This window comes from Hibiscus syriacus, unplaced genomic scaffold, assembly GCF_006381635.1.
Source record: "Hibiscus syriacus cultivar Baekdansim isolate YM2019G1 unplaced genomic scaffold, ASM638163v2 tig00110676_pilon, whole genome shotgun sequence".
In the NCBI taxonomy this organism is placed as follows: domain Eukaryota; kingdom Viridiplantae; phylum Streptophyta; class Magnoliopsida; order Malvales; family Malvaceae; genus Hibiscus; species Hibiscus syriacus.
The window spans coordinates 1,117,542-1,131,320 of record NW_024062820.1 but is presented as its reverse complement, the minus strand read 5'-3'; the positions used below and the strand labels follow the sequence as shown (position 1 = coordinate 1,131,320).

Sequence of the window (13,779 nt, the reverse complement as noted above, 5' to 3'; positions counted from 1 at the left end):
AAAAGCATCCTATGTGTAGATAGTAACGAAGATTCAATCAAATACGGTTTTTGTTGCCCACGAACAAGTGTTACGGTGGACAATGAAACTGATCGGCGGACTGCCCTTGTGCAACGAGCTCAGTGGATTCAAGCAGCCATTCTAGGAGCCAACGATGGGTTGCTTTCAACCGCATCGCTAATGCTTCGTATAGGTGCAGCGAATGATGAAAGAGGGCCCATGATCCTCTCTGGACTAGCCGGAGCACTTGCGGGTGCATGTAGCATGGCTGTTGGCGAGTTCGTTTCCATTTCAACCCAAAGAGACTTTGAGAAGGCTTTAAAAACTGACATAACGGTGCGTCTAGATGATGTAGGATAGATCGAAAAAATGTCCCCTGTTATAATTCTAGACCCGAATTTGCCCCAAGGTCTGTCTTCCGGCAAGTCTCCTATAGTAACTACAGCAGTGGTAACATTGGTGCAAGATGATGACAAGGGAAATCCACTGCCTAACCCGTATAACTCCGCTTCTGCATCGTGGTTTGCATTTCTATGTGGATCAGTCGTTCCTCTAGCTTCGGGGCATTTATCGAACAACATATTATTTGGATTGTAGCGATTTCCGCGGCTTCATCAATAGCTCTCCTCGTGTTCGGTTGTTTTGGAGCTTATCTCGGGGGCTCCCCGCTTAAGGTATCGGCAACCAGAGTTGTGTTCGGAGGTGGCGATTATCTACGGTTTACTTAAGCCCTTTGATAGATATCACGAGGGCAAGGATGATTGATTAGGGCTATATATATCTTTGTAATATGATATTGGAATATGATTATAATAAGGTAACTTATGACAATATATAGTTTATTTCAAAATTGAGAACCCAAAGCACGAAAATGTGGGGGAACCACGGCAAAAACACACTTGTTGCACCCCCATGTCACCTATATATTGTATTCTTTCAATTCAAACCCACATAAATTAAACATTTAACATACCAAAACAGACTCGCCCTTGAAATGTAACAAGGGCTTCTCCAGGATTCATTACCAATACCAACATGTATTCGAAATCGGATAATGACATCATAAACAGAGAAAGAAGGGGGTAAAAGGGCCATTGGAAATGTTGTGCTCATCATCGTCCGGTTCGGAGGACGACAACGAGGGATTTGAATCCTACAGGAAAGGAGGGTACCATGCAGTACGGATTGGAGATCCTTTCGCTGCAGGTCGTTGAATCGCTCAACGGAAGCTGGGATGGGGTCAGTTCTCCACCGTGTGGCTCGCTTACGATACTCATTCCTCGGCGAGTCCCTCTTTCCCTACTACGTATGTACGTATGCAAAACAACGTTATCTAAATCCTTTTCCATTTCAATCAGAAATATGTTGCTCTGAAGGTTCAGAAAAGTGCAGAACAATTTGCTCAAGCTGGGCCTTCATGAGATTGAAGTGCCTTTATCTGTCATTGCTTTGAGGCGAAATTAAAAAACAATACCATGAAATATGAATAGCAAAATTATTTTCCGTTGCCGGGACTTGAACCCGGGTCTCTCGGGTGAGAGCCGAGTATCCTAACCAACTAGACTACAACGGAATGTTGGTTGAGATATCAATACAAATTTAATTTTTATAAATCTATTTTTAGGCCTGATCACATTCATGAGTCTTCGAATTCAAACCTATCATTTAAACAATCCATATAGTGATTTTCCATCAGCATTAGCATCTATCCCTTCAACAGGAGAAACCTTGTGATTTTGTTGCTTAATTTCCCACTGTATTTTTGTTGTCTGGTTTTGGCCTCATCTGCTGTATCTTCAAAAAAATGTGACAAACCTCAACTCTCTTTCTTCCATGGCTTATTTTACCTCCAACGTATTATATTTCAAAGGCAACTTCCATCTATCTCACAGTAAAAGAAAGCTACATGCACATTCCCAAGGACGCAGGATTTAATGTTGTTGGGGGCGAACTTAAACTTAAGGGAGATAATTAAAATTCTAGGGGGAAACAGATTTTGAATAAGAAATACATAGAAAAAATTTAAAATATATGGTAATTTTAAATTTTCAGAGGGCGTCTGCCCCCATCCACCCCTCCCTCCCTCGGTCCATCCCTGCACATTCCATTGCATGAACATAAGTTTAACAAACTTCTATACAAACAATATATACCCCGTTGTCTCTAATGGAAAGTGAAGAAGAAAGACACCTGCAATCCATAACCATCTGCATTTTCACATATGTCACAGTTGGGAATATCACTTGGATTTGCCACACCAACCCGAATATGCCGGCTAGCGTGCATATTGCACATGTGGACCTGCCATATCCATCAACAATTCAAAGCAAGGTTTCAATCTAGAACAGTGAAACAATCCTTATTCTAAGACATGAAATCAAATGAAAGATATGGAAGGTGTGTTTTGATTTGTCAACTTTTGGTTTGATTTCTCTCTTGATGGAATTTAGTCAATTTACATCACAAGTTTTTCAAAAAAACAGTGTTGAATTTTGGGAGTTGTGGGGTTCAGAACCTCACTTGCTGTTTCTGGAAGAACATATACTTAAAGAGGCAGGCACAAATCTTCAGAGAATGAAAAATGTTTTATAGCAAAAATGCAGCAGCACCTGCAAAACTGACATTTCACAAGCAACACTGCTAACTCTCAGCTTTTTACAGATCATTTCTTTTATATTTATTATCTGTGACAGATGAAATATTTCCAATTTAATACAATCAAAAACCTTATCTATGCTTAAAGGGTACATATAGTTCAGATTACAACTTGTCCAGAAAATTGTAAGACCTGTAAAAACAATTGCAGCAAACAATGGCACAAAAGAAAGTGGAATTGTTCTTCACATTCGTTTGTGTGTTTTTGGTCAACATCTTCAGAATGAAATATTCAACATCTCCATGCTCAAGCTCTCCATCATGGCATTTTCCATGAATCCACATTTAGCCAGTGCAGCCCTGTTGAAACTGCCGAGCCTCGGCTTGAGTGAGCGGGGAGATAGTGGAAGGATTGGGATGTTCTCACAGTTGCAGAGCTCGACCATGTATCCGTCCGGGTCATGGAAGAACACTTGATAACCCTATTCCCTTCATCTTCAACCACCGCCGTCACATACTTCATTCCCATGTCTTCGAGCCTCCTCATCACGAGCCCCACATCCCTACACTGTTACACCACAAACGGTTTCAACAAGAACATTTTCAAAACCAGTGATGTAAATTGAAGTTTGAGGCCGAGTTTTCTGAATTATACCTGGAATGATATGTGGTTATCCTTGGGATTGATTGGTCGAGGTTCAACGATAGCGTCGAAATCGTGGATAGATGGATTCTCAATCAAGTGTATACCAATGCCATAGTTATACAACCTGCATATTTGATCATTAAGGACAATGAGACATTTAATGTTGCTTTCATCGAAAACTAAAAGAGAGGGGCAGTAAGCTTACCAAGCTCCATTGAAGTTGAAAGAAGAGGGGCGTTTGATGGGAACAAAGCCCAATATTTGTTCATAGAACCTCATAGAATCCCAAACTGATCTACACAACAATGACACGTGATTCAATGAAAGAAGTGGCAATGCCTCATACTTGCTTATTTCCTCAGTCTCCATCATCGTTTTACTCTTGCACTAATTTGCTTTTTCTTCCTGCTTGCTTGCTCACTTGTTTGCCCACTTTGCATGACTAGGTTACTGCCTTGTGGTCCTATAAACCAAATGTTTGGGGATTCAAATTCAAGCAATTATCAGGAACTTTCCTAGCAAATTCTCTATACACCAGAGAAATTGCCTTGAAGGAACATTAAGAGTGCTTCACTTAAATATCATTGAACATCACTGTTTTTAATTGTAGTTTTGGCTCCAAATTTAGGTAATTAAGCTTTTAATTCAAAGGCTATAGCTAAACAAACATCAAACCCTTCGATGTATCTCAAGGACAGAAAAGTAGAAAGTTCCAAAAATGTGGGAAATTTCTTTGATGTTTCCTCCTCCGAAAAAATTGAGAATAAACGTTTAGCCAACCAACTAAAACTATGTAATTCAAATGAAAATAAGCAAATAAAATTATGGCATTTCATGCAACAGAAAGACGCTTAACATGGATGATCATACATGAACTAGTTATATGCATTTTCACTGAATTTTCTAAATACAATCCAAAATATCACAACTTAGAAAAAAAAGTGATAAACATTCTTATATCACATCAATAGCCTTAAGGACCTTGTGGTGGTTGGAATTGTTGAATGCCATGCGACAATGCTGATAGCAAGGATGAAAGGCGAGCATTGGCATTTTGTTAATCATACTCACGTTGAAGCCACCAAGCCCTGATATCTTGATATAAATTCAATTGCATCATCAATTACAGCAGATTTAATACAATCAGGCTCATCATAGTAAAACCAGAAAGGATTGAGTTTTGACAAAGCCCAATTAGAAAGACTGTGAGTCACTTTGTTTGCCTCACGGTTTGCGTAGTGAACTCTTAACCCTTTATTGTAGGCAAGCAATCCTCACGCTTCGTTGAGTAACAATCCAATCATGGAAACGTCGCTGCTGTGGTTAGTTAACTTGTTAATGATGGAGATGGCATCCCCTTCAATGATAGCGTCAATCCAATCGTTTTCCAATGCTAGCTTTATCCCTTGTGTGAACGCTTCAGCTTCGACAGACTCAGCATTACAAGGAGGTGATAGTTGTCTACACATCCCTCCTACCACCATTCCATAGCTGTTCCTAGCCACCACTCCAAAAGCAGCAACGTTCCTTGAGGAGCAGAAAGCACCATCAACATTAATCTTCAAAATATTTCTAGGAGGTTTGGTACACTTCCGACTGTGGTAAGAACGAGATTGTTTGGGAAAGCCACTTCTACTGAGCTCCAGATATTCAGAACATAGATTCCAAGCTGTTATGATCACCTCTCTATCATTCTGAGTTTCGTCATCCTGGATAAACTTGTTTCTTCTGTTACATCGGTTCCAAATGATAACCAACAGTCGGGCCAAGCCGATGTAATCCAGCTTGGTAATGGCCCAATCAAGCCAATTTTTACAAGACGTTCCCTGCCAGTCAACGATGCAATTTTGAACGCCTGACAGTTGTAGCGTAGTTTTTTTTTTATCTTGGACACTCCTTCAAGGCGTGGATAAGAGTTTCAAGCACATTCTCACGGAAGGGGCACATTCCCTCTGAAAGCCGAGCCATTTTGAGCTTTTCTCCCGTTGGAACGGCGTCATGACATACCCTCCAACCGAAAATCTTGATCTTTGGGAGGATGGACAACTTCGTGAGAATATTCCAAATTCTCTCATTGTCCATAGGAATCTTCTTTACGAAGAAGAAGCCAATTGTACCCCGATTTTGCCGAGAAACAACCTGTCGAATGATGACCCCAAATGAGGGTATCCACATTAGAGGGGGCAATTAACGTTCTCAGGACACGATTTGCATCCTCAGGTGTGAGAACATCTCTAACTCTATCTTCATCCCATCTTGGTGTCTCTGGGAGCATGAAATCCAAACATTTGATTCGGTTATCCTCATTATCCTGACAAGGTTCAGACCATTTAATGGGAGATGAGTCACCCCAAGTCTCTCTGAACATTCTGACCTTCCCTTCCAAACCCACTCGACAAAAAAAACCTTCTTTAAGTGTTTCTTTTGCTATGAAGATACTCGTCCAGGCATGCGAAGCTCTGTCACCAAGTCGTGCTTCCAGGATATTCAGCTTAGGGAAGTATTTTTCTTTCAGTACTTTCCTAGCCAGAGACTCTGGATCTTGTAAGATCCTCCACACTTGGCTTCCTAAAAGCACTAGGTTGAACAACTTGAGGTCTTTGAAGCCCATACCACCTGCTCTTTTTGCTCTACAGATCTTATCTCATGAGACCATAGCCCATCTCCTTGTGTCCTCTTTCCCTGACCACCAAAATGATCTCACTTGAGAAGTGATATGATCAATGATTCCATCCGGAAGAAGATAGCACAACATCACATATGTAGGGAGAGCTTGGGCCACCGACTTTAGAAAAACCTCATTGTCTCCAAAAGAGGGGAGGTTCTTGGTCCAGCCATGCATTCTTTTGGCGGTATTATTTCAGACAAAGCTAAATGTGCTAATCTTTCCTTTGCCCACCACCAGAGGTAGCCCAAGGTAGGCTCCTGGGTCTTCCTTTTCAGCCACTTCAAGAACCCAGAGTATATTGTCCTTATGTGCTCTAGATGTGTTCGTGCCGAAGTAAATACTTGATTTATCGATGTTAATCTTTTGACCCGAGGCTTCTTCATACGTGCAAAGGATGTCCTTGATCTTCCTGGCTTCATTCATAGAGTTCTTTATGAAAAGAATACTATCGTCAGCATAGAACATATGGGTAATCCTTAGGCCTCTGATATTGTCTCTGACTCTTTTGATCAATCCATTTCTTTGTGCTCTGTTAAGAAGAGCTGACAATCCCTACGCACAGAAAAGGAATAGATACGGGGAAACAGGGTCTCCTTGCCTAAGTCCTCTTTCCGGAGTGAAAGTATTTGATAACTGGCCATTAATCCTGATTTGGAAAGATACAATGCAAACACATTTCCTAATGATATCAATGAAGGACTCCCCAAATCCCAATCGGTCCATTATAGCAAACACAAAATTTCATTCGAGCCTATCATAAGCTTTTTCCATGTCAAGCTTAATGGATGCTTCTTTGGTTAGACCATTTTTTGAAGAGTCGATTGTTGATGAACTGAAATGCGTTACAATTTAAGGGGTGAATTTGAGGTTGTTTTGGTTAATTTTAATACCTAAATTATTAATTTTGGTCTATTTTAATATTTAAACTTTTAATCTTTTTAAAATCATTTTTAATATTTAAACTTAAGATTAAATTTTGAACATGAGTATTGAAATGAAACAAAAACTAAATTTTAAGTATAATTATAAAAAATTAAAATTTTAATTGCTAAAATATACCAAAACCGATATTTTAGATACTGTAAATATAATTTAACCTAAAAGATAAATAGTTTTAATGTACTTTCATCATTTTTCTTTTTTCCTTTTCCTTTTCTACTCATCGGGAAAAAGTTATTTTCACTATATTTTCACTGGGCAAATTATTCCATTAAATCATTAAACTTGAACTTATATATTAATTTAATCATTAAATTTTAATTTATATACGATTTTATTATTAAATTTTAAAACACTTCAGTTTTAACAATAAATTTTAATATTGTTTTTTGTTACTAAATCCCTAAATCACTAACAATATAATGATGTGATTTTTTATTTTTTTTAAAATTATTTACTCCATTGATCGTCATCATTAATCATCATTTATCGTCAATAATGATCAATTATAAAATGTTCACATTTCATATTATTTGTTTCTTTTCAGATTAATTTTTCATAAAATTTACTAGAACCAATAAAATTCCATTTAAAGATTCGACGTTCTAAAGCTACAAATTTCATTTCATTATTAGGTGATTATTTATCTGTCTTTTAATCGTATAATAGTAAACCATATCCTTATGAAAGCTACAAATAGAACAAGGATGGCATAAAACACTTTAAAGTAAAAACCCAACTTCAGAACACAAACATCCCTTGAACAAACTCAAAACAGTAGCATTATCTGAAAATTCAAGAGCGTTAATAGTCCTTAACATAAAATAAATATGAAGGGCAAAAGAACTAAAACAACTAGTAGTATCCTACTTCACCTATGCCTTATCGGCTTTGGCAGCAGTGGCGGCGGCTTGTCCTCTGAGTCTACCAGTCCTCCTTGCAGCAATAAGACCAACCTTTTGACCAGGTGGAGCATCGCGTCTAACGGTACTAGCATGACCGATATGTTGATGGTTACCACCTCCGTGGGGATGCTCGACTGGATTCATAGCCACACCTCGGACCTTAGGCCAGCAGTTCCTCTTCACTCTGTACTTGTGGAAAGCATTACCAGCTTTAAGAAGGGGTTTCTCAGTCCTACCACCTCCTGCAACTTGGCCGATCATGGCTCGGCAACCACTTGGAACAATCTTCTTCGCACCAGATGGAAGTTTGATCCTGTAAAATTACAATCCAAGAATCTAAATACCAAGTTCATCTATAACTAATCACCACACTTAAAAGGATTAAGACAAAATCATCTTTGAAACACAACCACCTTAAGATAAAATGAAATTCCATATGTAAGCACGAGAATTTCGAAACCTATAAAACTAAAGAACCTAAGAGATGCCATTTCATTTTACATCCCATCAATTCATAATCCAATCAGGCTCAATCTCAGTTCTTTCTCATATTCATAGTTGAATGAATAAGAAATAATCAAAACATAAGATAATATAGGTACAGTTTCAGATCAAAATCAAACATAAACGATCCAAATCAAAATCAAAACATAGTAAGACTCAAACACCTGGTGGTGTCGTTATCAGGATTGTGACTAATAACGATAGCGTAATCACCAGAAGCCCTAGCGAAAACCCCACGGTCGCCGACATGATGCTCGACATTGCAAACGACAGCTCCTTCAGGGATAGATCTAAGAGGCAAAACATTTCCCACCACAAGGGTAGCCTTCTTACCACAATACACGAACTGTCCTGTGTACATACCCTCGGCAGCAACGAAGAGTTCCTTCTGCTTCTTGTAACGGAACGGGTGGCGAAAGACGACGCGGGCTAAGGGGGCGCCACGGCCGGGGTCGTGAATGACCTCGGTGACGACACCCTTGAGGTAGCCATTTCGTTCGCCGAAGTCGAGACTGCGGAAACGGGCGGGACCCTTGCGGTGGTGGGTGTGGGCCTTGAAGACGGAACCTGGACCCTTACGCTGAGCTCTGATGACTCGTCCCATTTAGTGAATTCTGTGAGGAGATCTGTCTCTAGGAGACGACCTATGGGAGGGTATTTGAATGGGGGGTTAGGGTTTTCGTGAACATATCATATATATATATGGTGATTTCCCCCCTGAATCTAGGGTTTTGAATTTTGGGCTTTTGGTATTCTCAGTGTTGAGCCTAATAGCGAATTGGAGTTTTGGGCTTATTCATTTGTATTATAAGGAAATATGATATTTTTTTTTATATTTTTAGTTTATTTATTAAAACATTTTTAGAATCATATAAATATATAATTAATTTGAATCATAGTTTAATTTAAATAATATTTTTATTAATTATATAATAATTATTTAATTTGAGATAGGGTTAAATGTTGACTTATCCTAGATCTTAACCAAAATGATGAAATTGTTACGCGCATGTTAATAGGCCAGACCTTTGAGCCGGTGAAACTTCGGGCTCTGCCAACCTTACCCCAAGTCAAAACATCACATTAGACATGACAATTTCTTAATCATCTGTCTGGCTTGGAAGGAATTAGGGTAGAATCTGGGGTGTGGGTGCGTTAAATCTTGGGTAAACTACACATTTAATACATAATCTATTAATTTTGGTCTATTTTAGTACTTAAACTTTTAATTTTTTCAAAACCATAACTATCGTTTAGTTTTTGTTTCATTTTAATATCACACCGTTAAAAATTAGCACCAAAAGTATCAATTTTGGTCAATTTTACTACCTAAACTTTCACAAAAAAAAATCAAAACTTAATGTTAAATTTTGAATAGGGGTATTAAAATGAAACAAAAACTAAACTTTATATATGATTTTGAAAAAAATAAAAATTAAGTACTAAAACTGATAATTTAAATACTAAACGCATAATTTACCCTTAAATCTTTTACTTTTGTTCCAGAACAATTATTGAGTGTGGGATTGTAAATGATTCGAGTTAAATTTGAGTATTGTTGAGTTTGATTTTACCCTTAAAAACTTATAAGTTGAGTTTCATTCCATTTCATAGTTTGAGAATTTAAAATTATTAAGTCCAGTTCGAATTTAAAATAAAAAAATTAAAGTTCGACTTTGAAAAAATATAATATCAAAACATTCTCATAATTAGTTTGCTTGAATATGAATCTTAAGTATATAAAAAACATTATATTGCAGTTTTAGGCTTAATGTTAAATTTAGAGTCCAACTATATCCTTTATTAACTTAGGTGCCTACATAATTTTTCGCTCAAATTAGGTGTCTAACGTTTCCGAATTTACCTTTTTATATGTCCGATCATTCATGTTCGTTAAAAAATCTGTTATCTAACACGTATCATGTATTTTAATTTTAAAATAAATAAAAAAAACTTAAAATTATAATTTATTTAAAAAAAATTCCAACTTTTTTAAAATAAAAAAAAATAATCTTAAAGTGTAAAAAGTCTACCCCAAATCTGTTCACTCACGTCTACCCCACCAATGTTCTCTTAATGGTTGCCTTTATCGTTAATCATTTCATCTACTCGAATTCAAACGTATGAGGAGAGAAATTGTTGCTTGAATTGCTACAATGGAACCCACTCATTAAGCAGTATCAATCAATTAATTTCGATGATTAAAGAATTATTATTATTTTTTAAGTTTTGCATTTAATTATTATACATGTAAAAATATAAATATTTAAATAAAATATAATAAAAAATTTAAACAAATATTATTTTATATTTATTACAATTTTATTTAAAATAAAAACAAAACAGTCAGAAAGCTCTGATTGCATAGGATTATCATTTACCAATATTGAGCTGAAAATATGTGGGCTTGTGTCCTGAAAACCGAAGAAAGCTTACATAAAAACAATAATCACCTTAAAGGCCTGATCTTTGTCATGGTTTAGGCCCTGTCCGGGGAAGATTTTTTTCTTTCAACCCCGTATTGATCGATATTCGATAGGCTTCGCCCGAAGAAGACTTCCATAATTTGCCGCAGTATCCAGTTTTCGACAGGGTGCCCCCCCACCTCCTCCTTCACTTCTCTTCAGCTTCACCAAGCAACAACAAGCTCGTATTATTCGTTTCGAATTGTATATATAAACAAACGATTAATAGCGTGAGTGGAACGAATGGGAGAAGGGAGAGAAGGAGACTGGGAGTGCAGCGGATGCAAGAACAGGAACTACGCCTTTAGATCTTTCTGCAACAGATGCAAGCAGCCTCGTCTTCTTGTTGACACCAAAACCCCTGCTGATTCCAAATGGCTTCCTCGTATTGGTGATTGGATCTGCACTGGTCTGTCCATACTCCTTTCTCTTTACATCATTTCTTCTAATCATGTTGATATGTTTTAATTCAATTATAAAATTTAAGATTAGATATCAAAGTTGGGTTCTGTAGCTTATATGTGTTTTTGAGCTGTGATGGAACAAAGGGCATGTAAAGATTTGATATTGCTTTCCCTAATTACTGATTTGAAAATGGGTTATCTTTAAAAAATTACTCTGGAGAAGTAATTGTTGATAAACTTGCCATTTTTATACATGGTGATACTCGTTTTGCGAAGTTGAGGTTAGGTAATCAGTATCAATTAGGTTGAGTGGTTTGTGTTTTTTGTATGTGTACTTTGGTACTATGGGATGAACTTGGTGGTGTGCGTATGTGCTTGGCTTCCTTGTCCTCTTGGTCGTTGCATTCTGGGTGGGGGTGTGTGTGGCAAATGGATCAATAGCTTGCACTAACAACAATTATGCATCAAGAGAGAAATGCAAAAAGTGCGGGCAACTGAAGGAGATAGCGGCGATGCCGGCAATTGCGATGCCCGGAGCTTCTCTCCCGACTTATTCGCAATATTTTGCCAGGGCCCAAGGAACACTGGAACAGAAGATGAACGTCGGATTTTTAGGCAGTGGTTCTCCCCAGCAGTTGCTTCCTTTGAGTTTCAACTGGCATGTAGGCGGTGCTGATAATTACGGACTTCAGTCAGCATCCACGTGGCCTTTAGCTGGAAACCAAACTCCTAGGGTTCCTTATGCCAGTCCTGGTACTCAGCCGCTTTCTGTTCCAAAGGGATGGAGAAATGGTGACTGGATTTGCAACTGTGGCTTCCATAATTACTCTTCACGTTCCCAGGTTGTATCTTACTGCCTAAACTGGAGTATGCATTATTCTTTGTGCTTTTTACAAATTCTACAAAATATTCCATGTCATTACTTTTCTGATCAATCTGGTTTTATTGCAGTGCAAAAATTGCAATGCATCCATACTGCCGGGTACATTAATTTGCTTTGTTTTGGTTTTAATGCTTATATTCTGATTTGCTGATTGGTTCTACTACTAGTGATCGAATCTTTACCTCTTCTTTGTTTTCTTTTTTGGGTAATATAGCACTAGGAACTAAGCGATTAGCATCTGAGGAATTTATACACGATTGGGATCATAAAAGATTGAATTCAGGACATGTAAGTAATCAGTTTCTGTAGTGACATGTATAATTAATGTTATTTTCCAGCAGGCTTTGACATTTTTATGTACTGAACTACTGTTGCTCTTTTCTGGGTTTGCAGGGTTCTGGATTTGATCAAATAGTAGGAGCCACTAGTGACCCAAAACCTGGAGCATATCCTTCCTATCCCAGTCTAAACCCTGTTGTCGCTTCAAATTGGTCAGGGCCCGTTCCATTCCCTATTCAAGCGGCAACAACAACCCTTCTAGGAAAAGGGTAAATTTCAATTAAGTTGATCCCTTGTATGCAACGCTTTTCATATATCTTTGACAAATTCATTATTCATTTCATGTGGTGGATGATTTACCCTTTTGTCAACTTATGGCAATAATATCCTTCCGATTCGTGATTTTGTTTGCTTCTAGAGTGCACTTTTCAGTTCTCTTGTTTCTTACTGATTGTAGGCTTGAATGTAGTGTGCTAAAGAAATGGTCACGAAATCTGTAACGAATTATGAACTTCTGTGTTTAGAATCCAATCAGGTTTATGTTCAGTGTTTTTGCATTAAGATGCCGAGTAACATGTCTAGCAAATATGATATTTTTCATGAGATTCAGAGGATTGGTTTTTAAATCTACAAATTTTAACATCCTCCATTTTTCAGAGCAAAACAATGGCGTAGCGGAGATTGGATGTGTGCAAAATGCAACAATCACAATTATGCATCTCGAGCTCAATGCAATAGGTCAGTAGATAAATTAATGGCTTTTACATGCTGATTTATGCTAGCATTGTGATCTGTCGAAACACAATGTTATTGATGCGCATTATACCCATCAATAATTTGATAATTTGGTGTCTGAAGTGATTTACTATTAGAAAAGGAAAATGCTTTATATATATATGATTGCCTGCCCAAGATTAATGGCAATTTTCTTCGTTCTGTTGGTGGTTTTCCGTACAATAATCTCTTAAGTCATTGCATCAAATGTGTACGATAATTGTGGAAACTTTTATTCTTAAGACATCCACTTCATAGCATCTTTTCAGAGCTAGGAGTGGGTCTCTAACGCCCTGATCCTTGACCCTCCTTGGGAGGGTAACACCAATAGGTTGACAGTTTGACACTGCAAACTTCAGATAAATGCACTTTATTTTGGAGAAAACTCACATTTTGGTGGTTGATTTTCATCATACAGGTGTAAGACTCAGAGAGAGACTGTGACTCAGCCGGTAAAGCCGGCATTGTCGCCATTTAATGCTGGTTTTGATTCATGAAGATTTCTCTAGTACATTGCTCGGGTTATTTTGTTTCTCTCTCCTTACTTTCATGTACAACAGAAAAACAGAAGCTATAGGTTTGGTATTCATTAGTTATGATAGCAATTCTGAGTTTTGAATTGAGAATGGTGCAGAGCTTTGTTTAACTTTTTGTATAATACTATATTGTATAATTTGAATGGTATTTCTTGTGTAAATGGTTTAAAACCTTGTGATG

At 37.5% G+C, this 13,779-nt stretch overlaps 2 protein-coding genes, 1 non-coding gene and 1 pseudogene across 5 annotated transcripts; 1 reads left to right on the top strand and 3 right to left on the bottom strand.

Annotated features, from left to right (window-relative positions):
• Positions 1-1,500: 1,500 nt before the first annotated feature.
• On the bottom strand, positions 1,501-1,573 carry TRNAE-CUC. Its single transcript has one exon. It is a non-coding gene; the product is annotated as a tRNA-Glu (tRNA).
• Positions 1,574-2,804: 1,231 nt separating this feature from the next.
• LOC120137693 lies at positions 2,805-3,638 on the bottom strand (annotated as a pseudogene).
• Positions 3,639-7,603: 3,965 nt separating this feature from the next.
• Positions 7,604-8,863, bottom strand: LOC120137699 (60S ribosomal protein L8-3-like). Its single transcript, XM_039153397.1, has 2 exons — positions 8,422-8,863; positions 7,604-8,066 (listed from the first exon to the last, which is right to left on the bottom strand). Exons 1-2 carry the CDS (start codon positions 8,859-8,861, stop codon positions 7,724-7,726), a joined length of 783 nt encoding a protein of 260 aa, XP_039009328.1. The 5' UTR covers positions 8,862-8,863; the 3' UTR covers positions 7,604-7,723.
• Positions 8,864-10,790: 1,927 nt separating this feature from the next.
• Positions 10,791-13,779, top strand: LOC120137696. Of its 3 annotated transcripts, none has more exons than XM_039153394.1 (7): positions 10,791-11,131; positions 11,568-11,968; positions 12,078-12,108; positions 12,224-12,297; positions 12,403-12,557; positions 12,946-13,026; positions 13,481-13,779. In XM_039153394.1, exons 1-7 carry the CDS (start codon positions 10,966-10,968, stop codon positions 13,557-13,559), a joined length of 987 nt encoding a protein of 328 aa, XP_039009325.1. In that variant the 5' UTR covers positions 10,791-10,965; the 3' UTR covers positions 13,560-13,779. The 3 variants fall into 3 exon arrangements, with proteins under 3 accessions (XP_039009325.1, XP_039009326.1, XP_039009327.1); XM_039153395.1 differs by having other exon boundaries at positions 11,005-11,131; positions 11,603-11,968; XM_039153396.1 differs by having other exon boundaries at positions 11,024-11,131; positions 11,596-11,968.